Genomic DNA, 14101 nt, shown 5'->3' with positions numbered 1-14101 from the left:
CGGAGAGGATGAGGGAATTCCAGAGCTTAGGGCCCAGGCAACAGAAGGCACGGCCACCAATGGTGGAGCGATTAAAATCGGGGATGCGCAAGAGGCCAGAATTGAAGGAGCACAGAGATCTCGGAGGGTTGTAGGGTTGGAGGAGGTTACAGAGATAGGGAGGGGCAAAGCCATAGAGGGATTTGAAAATATGGACGAGAATTTTAAAGTCAAGGTGTTGCCGGACCGGGAGCCAATGTAAGTCAGCAAGCACAGGGGTGATGGGTGAACGGAACTTGATGCGAGTTAAGATATGGGCAGCCGAGTATTGGATGAGCTCAATCATAGCATGGACTCAAATTGCTTAAAGTGACTGTTACTTTGGGGGCCCATGTTTAAATGTGAAGTACTCCCTATGTATAGTTTGTAAACAGAAAGTGAAAAGGAAAAGCTGTTCCTTTTCCCTTATACAAAAGGAGCAATCAGACATTTTCTACAGTAGCCAGAGACCTGCTTTGTTAGGTGTCACAGTCGGAAGAGAAGCATTCTGTTAATGAAAGAGAATTACCTGCATTTATCTTGCTCCTTTCACAACTGCAGGACTTCCCAAAGCGCTTCACAGCCAACAAAGTACTTTTAAGTGTAGTCACTGTTATAATGTAGGAAAAACAGCAGCCAGTTTACACACCGCACGCTCCCCCAAACAGCAATGTGATAATGACCAGATAATGTTTTTTAATGAAATTAGTTGAGGGATAACTGTTGGCCAGGAGATCTCCCCAGTTCTTTTTTGAAATAGTGCCATGGGGTCTTTTAGGTTCACCTGAGAGGGCAGATGGGGTCTCAGTTTAACGTCCCATTCAAAAGACAGTACTTCTGACAGTGCAGCTCTCCCTCAATACGGCACTGGGAATGTTAGCATAGATTTTGTGCTCAAATCCCTGGAGTGAGACTTGAATCTACGACTTTCTGACTCAGAGGCATGAGTGCTACCAACTGAGCCATGGCTGACACCTTCTGTTCTGTTGACTCATGCAGCAGGTAGCAGACATTACTGAATTGGGGTTTTCGATTTATTATCCATCACTGGCAAGGATTCCAGGCCACCATGTACAAGGACCACTCACTGATAGACATACAAGATGTATCAGACTGTGAGACTTCACATGGTAGGGCTATCACAGGCTCCTCCAGTGGCTGAAGGGTGAATATTCACTTTCCTTGCACAGGTAGGAGAGTGAAGGAATTTATAAACAACGTGGATGGCAGGACCACTTTACTTTGAAGGCAAGCAGTTCTACTCTGCGATCGGCCACACTGAGAGACACAAAAGTAAGGCAGAGTGACCCAGCCTCTGTTACTCCCTCTGTTCCTGTGGAAATAGACCCAGATTCTAGGCTTGAATTGGCATTCAGATTTATCAGGCCGTGCTCACACACCTCCAAACTGTTGTGACACATGACTACTGAGTTAGTCTCAAGCCATTCAAGGTACAGACCACAGTTGTTCTACGAAAGCAAAGGTATGTGATGGGCAACAAAAATACACCTCAGTGAATAAAGAAATTCTAGATTTGTGAAAACTGCTGAGAACTGATTCCAATTTCCCTCAAAGCACATTCAGTGCTGTAGATTTTTACATGAATGCCTGTCAAAATTAGACAACAGTTTGGGAATGAGGATCAATCGATCCTTTGTCTGTCTATTACACAGATCTGCCGATCATCATTTCCTCACCGCTTTTCTGGCCAAAATAGGAGGGCAGAAAGGCTCTTCTGTTATCTTGCATCAATTACTTTCTGTCTGCCTTTTGATTTTTCACTTTGATCTCCTCTGGCTGAAAGATGATTTCTAAAGAACAGATCCCACCCCACCCTCCCTTTTATGCAGCTCTGTGGTTAATGTACTTCTTTGAAAGAGAAAGACATGGCTATGAGCTCCGACAGAATTGCTACTTACAATAGTCCTGAAAAGGCTCCAGAATACCAGGGAGTTTTGAAAGGAGCGTCTGAAATCTCCTACTTCCAGAAATACACTTCGCATTCAATCCCACCGCTCCTCCGCTGTTCATTCCCCAGATAACCTGACGATGGTTTTGCTAATGACATCGAGTTCTAAAATGGTAAAGTTTGGCAGTGTTTAATGGAGGTATCGTGCAGTTTCATGGTGAGTGATTAAAAGATGTGGGGGGGGGGTTGCCCGTATGTATTTGTGTTGGAAATTGGAGCTTGTCTCTTTCTGGCTTGGGTCTACAGCCTCATACGTGCTGAACCAACCTTGCATGCAGTGGAAAACACAATTTGCTAGGCACTCGTCAGAATGATACGCTTGGCAGGAGCAGATATAAATTACACTGCAATTCAAAAGTTAATTTATTGAGGAGCAACCTTTGACGCATCAACAATTGCGAAGCGGTTTGACTCAGTTCAAACGTGATTATTAGAAACTGTGGCACTTTAATTAAACAAGAAATGCAAAGTAATGTTGTTGAGATTTTAACTCTTTCCCCAGTTTTGAGGGTTGTAACAAGAGATAATTTGCTGCAAAGCTTATAACAAGGAGGGATTGCGCTGGTTCATGGAAGATTGTGTCGTTTGTGATTATGCTGATGAATTTTAGCGAAAACTTGAACTGTAACCTAACCAGCGCAATTTCAACCGCATTTTGGGTGCAATTTTCCGATTGTTCCCAATATTTACGGGTGACTTCAAATAATAATGCCGCATCTGAAGTGGTCATATTACCTAGAAGGTCCATCAAGTGAGATGTAAATCCTCTCTTGTAATTTTTGAAAAGACTGGTTACAATTACATTTTTACCCTAAAGTCTATCCTGTCAATTGGCCCCTTGGACCATGAGAAGAATTGGCTTGTATTTTAAAGTCTTCTTATTCTAACGCAAAGACACTCTCAACACCTTTCTGTTTCCTTTTTCAAGAATGATCTGATGGAATGGCTCTCAATCATTGGTCTTGCTCAATATTACAAGACGCTTGTGGAGAATGGTTACGAAAACATTGAGTTCATCACCGACATCACCTGGGAGGACCTACAGGAAATTGGCATCACAAAGTTAGGTGAGTGGTGGCCGTTCTTTTCTTGGGTTGTTTGAGGCACTGGATGCCTCTAGTCCATATGTGGGCAGAAAGGGGTTTACAGAATCATAGAATCTTACAGTACAGAAGGAGGCCATTCGGCCCATCATGCCTGTGCCGGCTCTCTGAAAGGGCGATCCAATTAGTCCCACTCCTCCATTCTTTCCCCGTAACCCTGCAAATGCTTCCTTTTCAAGTCTATATCTAAATCCCTTTTGAAAGTTACTATTGAATCTACTTTCACCACCCTTTCAGGTAGTGCATTCCAGATCCCAAGAATGAATTTAAAAAAAACACCTCACCCCGTGTTATTACTCCAAATACTCTCCAAACCATCGAATTTGAAAGACCAAAATTGACGGTCTGATGGTGCTATTTGCTGTTTCTCACACACCAACCACTACAGTTTACTGAAAACCCAGCAACATGTTATAAAAATAAGAATTAGCTTTGTACAAATTGTGACCTATTGTTTCCTGCCTTCTCGCGTGGGATGTCCTACATTGCGGGGCTGATTTTCAGGCCCTCACCGGATGGGAACGGAATGGTAGCATTTGCCGCCCCACTCCTTTTCTTTAATTTATTCGTTCCTGCGATGTGGGCGTCGCTGACAATGCCAGCATTTATTGCCCATCCCTAATTGCCCTTGAGAAGGTGGTGGTGAGCCTCCTTTTTGAACTGCTGCAGTCCGTGTGGTGAAGGTACTCACACAGTGCTGTCAGGGAGGGAGTTCCAGGATTTTAAAGGAACAGCGATATGTTTCCAAGTCGAGATGGTGTGTGACTTGGAGGAGAACTTGGAGGTGGTGGTGTTCCCATGTGCCTGCTGCCCTTGTCCTTCTAGGTGGAAGAGGTCACGGGTTGGGAAGGTGCTGTCGAAGAAGCCTTGGCGAGTTGCTGCTACTGCTCCAGCCGCCGGCATTTTGAACCCATCAGGAACATGGGCATCAGGCGTGCTCACCTGTTTCAGGCGGGAGGATACTTTAAATATGCCAATCAGGGTCCTACGCCGTTTGTAGGACCCCAACGTTTGAAGGGCAATAATGATGTTGCATACAAGTGTGCATGACTGTACAAGTGGCATTATTTCATATTTAGAAAAAACGACTTGCATTTATATAGCACCTTTCACAACCTCAGGACGTCCCAAAGCGCTTTACAGCCAATGAAGTACATTTGAAGTGTAGTCACTGTTGTAATGTATGAAACACGGCAGGCAATTTGTGCACAGCAAGGTCCCACAAACAGCAATGAGATAAATGGCCAGATAATCTGTTTTAGTGATGTTGGTTGAGGGATAAATATTGGCCAGGACACTGGGGAGAACTCCCCGGCTCTTCTTTGGAATAGTTCCATGGGATCTTTTATGTCCACCTGAGAGGGCAGACGGAGTCTCAGTTTAACGTCTCGTCTGAAAGACAGCACCTCCAACAGTGCAGCCCTCCCTCAATACTGCACTGGAGTGTCAGCCTAGATTTATGTGCTCAAATCTCTGGAGTGGGATTGGAACCCATCAGCTTCTGACTCAGAGCTACCCATTATACACTTAAAGTTGTACCGGCGAGACAAAAATAGGGGCTGCATTTTAACACTGAGGAGCCTGAAAGCCAAGCGTTGATGAACATGAATGGAAATGTATCATTTTTCAGTGGGTATGTCTTGGCATGTGTTATCTGAATGGGCACGATGGAGCAGCTTCTGACTTTAAAGGTCAATGGAAAAAGAAGAACTTTGAAGAGTATTATTGGCACTGGATGTACGATTACTCACAAAGAAATAAAAGGAGCTTCTTATTTAAAAAGCAAGGGAATGTGTGGGGTGCTGCACCAGTCTTTACTGATTAGCACTACTAAAATCCTTTCAATTATTTTCCCCTGGATATTTTTGTCCTGCTCTGCGTAGCTCAAAGACTCTTAGAAATCACAGCACAGAAGGCAGCCTATCATTGCGCTTTGGCCAGGGTGAGCTCCTCAACCTGAGCTGTCGAGAGAACGGACTTGCATTTAATTAACACCTTTCACATTCTCAGGACATCCCAAAACACTTCACACAGCCAATGAATTACTTTTGCAGTGTAGTCCACTGTTGTTTTGAAGGCAAACGTGCCAGCCAGCCAGCCAGGTAAGCATGCAGGTGCAGCAGGCAGTTAAGAAGGCAAATGGTATGTTGGCCTTCGTAGCGAGAGGGTTCGAGTACAGGAACAAGGATGTCTTGCTGCAGTTGTACAGGGCCTTGGTGAGACCACATCTTGAGTATTGTGTGCAGTTTTGGTCGCCTTATCTGAGGAAGGATGTTCTTGCCATGGAGGGAGTCCAGCGAAGATTCACCAGGTTGATACCTGGGATGGCAGGAATGACGTATGAGGAGAGATTGGGTCGATTGGGCTTATACTCATTGGAGTTTAGAAGAATGAGAGGGGATCTCATTGAAACTTATAAAATTCTGACAGGACTGGACAGACTAGATGCAGGAAGGATGTTCCCGATGGTCGGGGAGTCCAGAACCAGGGGTCACAGTCTAAGGATAAGGGGTAAGCCATTTAGGACAGAGATGAGGAGGAAGTTCTTCGTCCAGAGAGTGGTGAACCTGTGGAATTCTCTACCACAGAAGGCAGTAGAGGCCAAGTCATTAAATATATTCAAGAAGGAGTTGGATATATTTCTTAAGGCTAAAGGGATCAAGGGATATGGGGAGAAAGCAGGGACAGGGTACTGAATTTGGATGATCAGCCATGATCTCATTGAATGGCGGAACAGGCTCGAGGGGCCGAATGGCCTACTCCTGCTCCTATCTTCTATGTTTCTATGTTTCCCTCAAACAGCAATGAGAGGAATGACCATTTGATTTGTTTTTGGTGGAGTTGGGTGAGGGCTAAATACAAATAAAAAGAGAGAACTTGCAATTTATACTACGCCTTTCACGACCCAAAGCGCTTTACAGGCGCGTTTTGAAGTGTCGTTGCCGCTGGAATGTAGGATAATGTAAATAATGGCCAGAACGTCAGCGAAGGGAGGGGTCAATTGATTTTGTGCGACAGTGTAACACGGCTCATAGCGAATCGAGCAGCCTGTTTTACATCTCTCACAGTTTTGATTTCCTCTGAAGTAAAACGGGCTGCCGACTCGCTATCGCCTGTTTTACACTGTCGCACAAAGTCAAAATTACCCCCCCCCCACCCCTGTGCCAGCATTTTCTGTTTTATTTTCAGACCTGCATCTGCAGGCTTTCAACGTGTTTTTTTTAAATATCCCCAAAGCTCTTGCCTTTTTCCTTAGGTGGCCCTCTCACTATCTTAGTTATTGGCACCTTTTACTTTCAATTCCTCAGTGCTTCTCTCTCTTGCCTGACCGAGATGATCTATTGTATTGTTGTAGATCATTCACCCCCTTCCCTTCCGTGCTGCTCCCTGCTCCCTTTTTTATTCATTCTATTAGAATGCTTAAGGAGGTGATTTTATCAATGGGGACATGATGGAGGCGGGACTGCTGCTGGTCAGGTTTTAGTCCCGCCTCCATCGACGTCTGGCCAACCCACGCTATTTTGCCTTGATTGACCTTGTTAAGCCCACCCAGCGGGTTTAGCAGGCCAATTAAGGGAAAGCCGGTGACAGAGAACGTCAGCGTATGATGTTTCAGCTGTCAAAATTTTTTGACAGATGAATTGTCATCGTTTGACAGCTCTGTGAAGCTGTCAAACACTGACAATCTGCCTTCTAAGTTGAGTCCTTTACTCAAGACTCACTTAGAAAGCTTTCCTGAGCAGAAATCAGATGGCTGTTGCATTGGAGAATGCAGCGGCCATTCTGTCATCTCTGCCGGTGAGGTGAGGCAGCTCCGCAGCCTAAAGGGATGAAGCCTGGAGGAAGAAGCAAAGGTTAGTAATCTTAGTAAAACACTCTACACTCACCTCACACACTTACCTCTCCATACTTGCACTCATCACTCACCTGCACAGCGCACTTTTCGGCCCCTCCGACCCCCACGGCTCGCCTCGCTGACCCTGGCGAGGTTCGGAGCCATCGGGAAGCCCACACTTTAGGGATTAGCCAAAAAACTGCCTGTTACCTACCTGTTAACAGGCAGTTAATTGGCACTGATCCCCTTCCCACCTCGAGGAGACGGGACCTGGCATGGGTCGGGTACCCGCCTCCTGGGAAGATGGCACGGAGGTGGGTTGGGGGCGGGTTTGGTACCCGCTCCCAGATTCTGCCATTTTCCCAGCAGTCCCGCCTCCCAAACCGCCTCCCCCGCGCTGGCAAAATCACCCCCTAAGTATGTTTCAGATTTCAGTTTGCAAGCAGAGCCCCGCTGTAACTCAATTCAATTCAATTCAATTTTATTTTATTTGTCATATATGCAGCAGACGTGTGTACTGCACAATGAAATGTTGATTTTTACGAGTCCTCCCAACATTGGAATAAATATGGCATAGCAATGATAAAAATACTAATAGAAATACAGTAATAATAAATAAAACAACAGTAATAAATAACTGTAACCTGTCTGTAACTTCAACCTATCTCTTCTCATAGAGAAGGTCCTGTGTATTTCCAACATTTTCTGTTTCCTTGTCACTCCTGCTTTCCCTGCCACTGCACGTCAAATTTGAGAAGACATTTATAATAAATGTTGGGTTGGATCTTGCTGGAGTGGAACATCTCACAGCGAGCCCTGTCAGTCAGACTTTTATCTGCATTCTTCAGCTCAAAGTTCTTTTGTGCTGTAATTTGCTGGAAGTGCGAGCTGATAACAGCGCGGCGAGGGCAACACGGCTTCTGGGACCTCCCTGAACGGTGGGATCAACACTCTGTCTCCTTAACCATGGTGTGGAGATGCCGGAGTTGGACTGGGGTGGACAAATGTAAAAGGTCACACAACACCAGGTTATAGTCCAACAGCTTTATTTGAAATCACAAGCTTTCGGAGCGCTGCTCCTTCTTCAGGTGAAGTGGAGAAATGCATAAAGACACAGCTTATATAGTCAGAGAATCATGTCAGATGTTTACAGGTAACCTTTCCAACTGCCATTAATCACACCTCGGCAGAGAGATAATCACAGCAGTCAAAGGTGTGAATGGTGTCCAAACAGGTCAGTCAGGGAAACATTACATCAAAGAACAATGAGGTGGGGTCACAAGGGGTCAAATATTGCAGATGCTGGGGTCTGTATGAAAAACAAAAAAACAGACAAAAAACATTTTTTTTTTTTTTTTTTTTTTGGCTGGAAATCACAGCAGGTCCGGCCGCATCCATGTAGAGAGAACAAGCCAATGTCGACACGAGTCTGGATGACCCTGCATCAGGTGGGGTTACATGTAGCGTGACATGAACCCAAGATCTCTGTTGAGGCCGTCCTCATGGGTGCGGAACTTGGCTATCAGTTTCTGCTCGACGATTTTGCGTTGTCGTGTGTCTCGAAGGCCACCTTGGAGAATGCTTACCCGAAGATCGGAGGCTGAATGTCCTTGACTGCTGAAGTGTTCCCCGACTGGGAGGGAACACTCCTGCCTGGTGATTGTTGCGCGGTGTCCGTTCATCCATTGTCGCAGTGTCTGCATGGTCTCGCCGATGTACCATGCTCCGGGGCATCCTTTCCTGCAACGTATGAGGTAGACAACGTTGGCCGAGTCACATGAGTATGTACCATGTACCTGGTGGGTGGTGTCCTCACGTGTGATGATGGTATCTGTGTTGATGATCTGGCATGTCTTGCAGAGGTTGCTGTGGCATGGTTGTGTGGTGTCGTGGTCGCTGTTCTCCTGAAAGCTGGGTAATTTGCTGCGAACGATGGTCTGTTTGAGGTTAGGCGGCTGTTTGAAAGCGAGTAGTGGAGGCATGGGGATGGCCTTAGCGAGGTGTTCGTCGTCATCGATGACATGTTGAAGGCTGCGAAGAACATGGCGTAGTTTCTCCGCTCCGGGGAAGTACTGGACGACGAAGGGTACTCTGTTGGTTGTGTCCCGTGTTTGTCTTCTGAGGAGGTCTATGCGATTTTTCGCTGTGGCCCGTCGGAACTGTCGATCGACGAGTCGAGCGTCATATCCCGTTCTTACAAGGGCGTCTTTCAGTGTCTGTAGGTGTCCATCGCGTTCCTCCTCGTCTGAGCAGATCCTGTGTATTCGCAGGGCTTGTCCATAGGGGATGGCTTCTTTAACGTGGTTAGGGTGGAAGCTGGAGAAGTGAAGCATCGTGAGGTTGTCCGTGGGCTTGCGGTAGAGTGAAGTGCTGAGGTGTCCGTCTTTGATGGAGATTCGTGTGTCCAGGAATGAGATTGATTCTGAGGAGTAGTCCATGGTGAGTTTGATGGTGGGATGGAACTTGTTGATGTTATCGTGTAGTCTTTTCAGTGATTCTTCGCCGTGGGTCCATAGGAAGAAAATGTCGTCGATGTATCTGGTGTATAGCGTTGGTTGGAGATCCTGTGCAGCGAAGAAGTCTTGCTCGAACTTGTGCATGAAGATGTTTGCGTATTGGGGTGCGAATTTGGTCCCCATGGCTGTTCCGCGTGTTTGGGTAAAGAACTGGTTGTCGAAGGTGAAGACATTGTGGTCAAGGATGAAGCGGATGAGTTGTAGGATGGCGTCTGGAGATTGGCTGTTGTTGGTGTTGAGTACTGAGGCTGTCGCAGCGATGCCGTCATCGTGGGGGATACTGGTGTAGAGTGCCGAGACATCCATCGTGGCGAGGAGTGTTTCTGGTTCAACTGGTCCGTGGGTGCTGAGCTTCTGTAAGAAGTCTGTAGTGTCGCGACAGAAGCTGGGGGTTCCCTGTACGATGGGTTTCAGGACGCCCTCGACATATCCAGAGAGGTTCTCACACAGGGTTCCATTGCCTGATGCGATAGGACGTCCAGGTGTGTTGGCTTTGTGTATCTTTGGGAGGCAGTAGAAGTCTCCCACGCGGGGAGTACGTGGGATGAGAGCATGTAGGATGCTTTGAAGGTCTGGGTCGAAGGTTTTGATCAGTCTGTTGAGTTGGCGGGTGTGTTCTTTGGTCGGATCTGCGGGTAACTGTCTGTAGTGTTCCTGGTTGTCCAGTTGTCGGTATACTTCTTTGCAATAGTCCGTTCTGTTCTGTATGACGATGGCACCTCCTTTGTCTACTGGTTTGATGACGATGTTGCGGTTGGTCTTGAGAGCGTGGATGGCGTTGCGTTGTGCTCGGGTGACATTCTGGACTGTCTTGTGAGTGCGGCTGATGAATCTGGCGTTGATGCATCTCCTGACAGCTTGAGCATACATGTCAAGCTTAGGGCAGCGCCCCTCCGGAGGGGTCCAATTTGACTCTTTCTTCTTCGGTTGCTGCACTGCGGATCCCTCTGTCTGCTGTTCCGGATCATTGATTGTCTCATTGGGTTCACTGCTGACATCTTGGGATTTGTGGAAGAATTCCCGGAGCCTCATTCTCCTGATGAATTCCTCTGTGTCTGCCGCGAGACCGATGGGGTCCATTTTGGTGGTGAGGCAGAAATTGAGCCCTCGGCTGAGAACTTCAATTTCGTCTGGCTGAAGGGTGTGGTCGGACAGGTTGACGATGGATTTCCCTGTGGTTTCAACCGTGGTACCGGGGGAGGCTTGGTTGCTGCTGCTGGTGATGCCAAGTTTCTCAAGCTTCCTGTTCTTGGTGTGCATGTAGGTAGCGTAGTTCCGTTGCCTTGTTTGTTTGGCGGTGTCTCGTAGCTGGTCTGCTGCGTCCTGAGCACAGGCTGAGAACATGGACTCCATCTCGGTTTCGAGGTTGCGGCGTCTACTGTAGAGCTGGTGTACGAGATGGTTGAGGAGTGTGCGAGAGGTACGACGGCAGAGTCTCTCAGCGTAGTCTGTGTTGTAGGTCGACTTGAGTGGGTTAGTGATTAATGGCAGTTGGAAAGGTTACCTGTAAACATCTGACATGATTCTCTGACTATATAAGCTGTGTCTTTATGCATTTCTCCACTTCACCTGAAGAAGGAGCAGCGCTCCGAAAGCTTGTGATTTCAAATAAAGCTGTTGGACTATAACCTGGTGTTGTGTGACCTTTTACATTTCTCCTTAACCAGTGAGAGTTAAGGATTGCGAAAGAAACAGAGGAATGACTGAGAAGGAGGGTGAATTAGAGTCAATTATTACAGCACAATGATCTCTAAAAGCTCTGCCTAAAACATGCACACAAGAGTGTGCCAGTACCAATACTGTGAGATGTCATGAACCACCGATGGTATGTGTGAAACTCCATAAAGAGGAATCGGATGACCATCTGAAAATAGGCCTAAGGCACCTTGAGATCACATTGTTCTACTTAGTCAAGGACTGGGTCACAGTCAGCTTGAGATCAGGCCCTCTGTTCAAACACTTAAAGTGTTGTGTGGAATTTCTTTGTCTGCTCTTTTTACAAAGCGCTAACCCATTTACAGTATTTTCAACCAGTCAGATCCTCCATTCAAACAAAAGAATTTCATGCCATATTCAAAGAGCCTTATTTCAAAGCAGGAGACACACAATGGGCAAAGCGCAATCAATCGACTCAAATTGCATAATACCTAAAACTTGAAACAATACAGAAAACTAATCATTTTTGACTAGCCTAATATATTTGGGGTTAGAAATTTGGCTCCATAGCGCCCGATTTTGCGGCGCTATGGGTGCTGTTTTGTGTCAAAAATGGCGTACTTCTAGTGCTAGCTGCGCCGGACGCCATTTCAGTGAGGGTGGGAGTTAGGAGCGTGCACCGGAACTATGTAGCATAGGCAGATTGTGACGTCAATCAACGTGCAACGCTGATTTGACGCCAGCGCCACCATTTTCGTCCTCAACGCTGGAGCTGAAGTCTTAACCTCGCACAGCTGAACATGCTTTCAGCAGCAGCAGCGAACCCCCACCAACGATATTTAAAGGGATCAGCAACCGCTCTTGGGTTAGTTGGTGATTAATTTCCACCGGCTCTCTGTAAGTTTGTGGAAGTGTTTGGAGCTTTCCAGAGTTGTTTAAAGCTGGTGAGGTGACAGGGAGCGGTGCTGCAAGTGGAGAAGGCCTTGATTCTGACTTCAAGGGTTCTGGTCAGACCACTTGCTCACCATCATGGGTGCTCTTGTTGTCACCCCCCTTGGCCTGCAGCACGACAGGGAGATGGAGCAGAGGCAGCAAAGAAGGGGACAAGCTGCTTGTAGAGGGAGAAGGAGGAGGAGCAGGAGGAAGGGAGGAGGCAACCAGCACATCCCGTCTCCGGCCAGGCTGTCGTGTTCGCCTCATCCGATTATGGTTCCACTGAACACAACCCCAATTCCCCGTTCAACAATAGTCACACACCTTATCGTCCGTCTGTTCCGGACCATCACAGCATCCTCTTGGCCAAAATGGCACCGCCAAAGAAACATTCCAAACCAACTTTATATATCAATCCATCCAAAAGTACATAACAAAGTCAATTAATCACCCTTGTGCATTCCCTTAGTGCCAGTCTTTAGTGTGCCTTTGCCTGTCCTAGTGCTCCTCCAGTGGCTGCAGCATAGCTGGAGGAATGGTGCTGACTTTCAGTGGGGGAGACTGCAGTTGGCCTTGCAGGATGACCTCGAGCAGCTCTGGCCCTAGTAGGCCCAGCTTTAGACTGTACCACCTCGGCATGGGCGGCAGCAGTCTGGGCTGGTTGGCTGACAGGGCACTGACGGAGTGGCAGTGGTGGAAGGACGAATGCTGTCATCCTGAGAAAGGACAGCCAATTTGTGCTCCATGGAGTCACTGCCACTTCCCTGGAGCAGCGCCTCAGCAATCCTAGTAATCTTTTGGAGGACAGATTGCTGGACTGCTGTAACACCCTGCAAGCCTCTTTCCACACTGGTAAACCCAGCCATGATGGCAGCAGTCTGAGCAAAGCCCTGTGTAAGGTTGGTGCCGGACTCCTCCATGCTCCTTGACATTGCATTCAGGCTTTCTGGCAGGCCTGCCAATGCACCAATCATTTCATTGTGCATACCCATCAGTGTTCTTCTGAAATAACAACAGAAAATGCTGGAAAAACTCAGCAGGTCAGGCAACATCCGTGGAGAGAAATTTGAGTTGACGTTTCGGGTTGAACCCTTCTTCAAAACTGGAAAGAAAAGAAACTAGATTGAAGGCAGGGCTGCGATCGGACAAAAGAATAAAAGAAACAAAAGAAGTAAAAGAGATTAGAAGCTAGACGAGATGGTAATAGGCTGGGATTAGGTGTAAAGTGTAAACTGAAAGTAATGAAGATGAACAAGGTTGAAGAGCCAAACGGAGATCCCGTCGAAGAGAAGTGTTCTTCTGAAGGCTGCCCCCATCAAAGTCCTCATCTGAGTCCTCTGCAGCAGAACTCGGGTGCGACCTCGCCCTCCGGGGAGCTGGCACCTGCGCTACCCTTTCCCTCTGCCCTGGCTGCAGGCCACTCATGCCCGGTGACTCACCACGTGCAGATCCTGCCTCAAACTTATCCTCTAAAGTACATGGAGTGTCAGTGTCTGAGCTGGTGGCTGCAAGTGTGAAATCGAGTGACGGTGCTGTGTCTTCATCATCAGTGTCTTGGTGCTCTTCAATTTCATGCTCCTCCACCAGTGCTTGGCCAGGTGGCAGTTCTTGGCTATCTGAAAGGAGAAAGGCACAAGGGTTAGGTTGTGGTGAGGGGATGGGGGAAGCAAGAGGTGCATGCTTACACAGCAGCTTGTAAATCAGAAGAGATTGTGGGATGAGGGGGAAGTGGGATGTGAGAAGGAGGATTATATAAGAGGATACCGTCATCTTGTATTGTTTCAGCCCTGCCGCTGGCAACAGGCTCAGCGATGGCCCTCCCAATAATGGCCAGCACCGTCTCCTCCATCGGGGTCAGGTTATACAGACGTGCCTGTCCCCCGCTGGTTAGGTCCTGCAGCCTCCAGCTGTGAGCCACCTCGCCCTGCAAGAGAAAGGGAAGTGTGTCAGTGAGAGTGGTGCAATGTGTTTGGGTGAATAGCTGGCAGTCTGTGCAAGCTGTGAGATGTGGGTGTGAGGCTTTCAGCAGTGGTGAGTGTGTGAGGGTGAGATGGAGCATGTGAATGCAAGG

The 14101-nt window shown here is 47.4% G+C and overlaps 1 protein-coding gene across 5 annotated transcripts in view; it reads left to right on the top strand.

Moving 5' to 3' along the window:
* caskin1 (CASK interacting protein 1) overlaps positions 1 to 14101 on the top strand; it is an 854777-nt gene that overhangs the window by 820744 nt on the left and 19932 nt on the right. For all 5 annotated transcript variants that reach the window (XM_086000518.1, XM_086000521.1, XM_086000520.1 and 2 more), the window contains one exon: positions 2916 to 3054. In XM_086000518.1, the coding sequence (XP_085856644.1) occupies positions 2916 to 3054 (139 nt within the window). The remainder of the gene's footprint in view (positions 1 to 2915; positions 3055 to 14101) is intronic.

This window comes from Somniosus microcephalus, chromosome 11 (assembly GCF_052327205.1).
Source record: "Somniosus microcephalus isolate GS21.2 chromosome 11, FLI_Smic_1.0, whole genome shotgun sequence".
NCBI lineage: Eukaryota > Metazoa > Chordata > Chondrichthyes > Squaliformes > Somniosidae > Somniosus > Somniosus microcephalus.
Note: the sequence above shows the minus strand (reverse complement) of the source record. Positions and strands in the feature narration are given on the sequence as shown.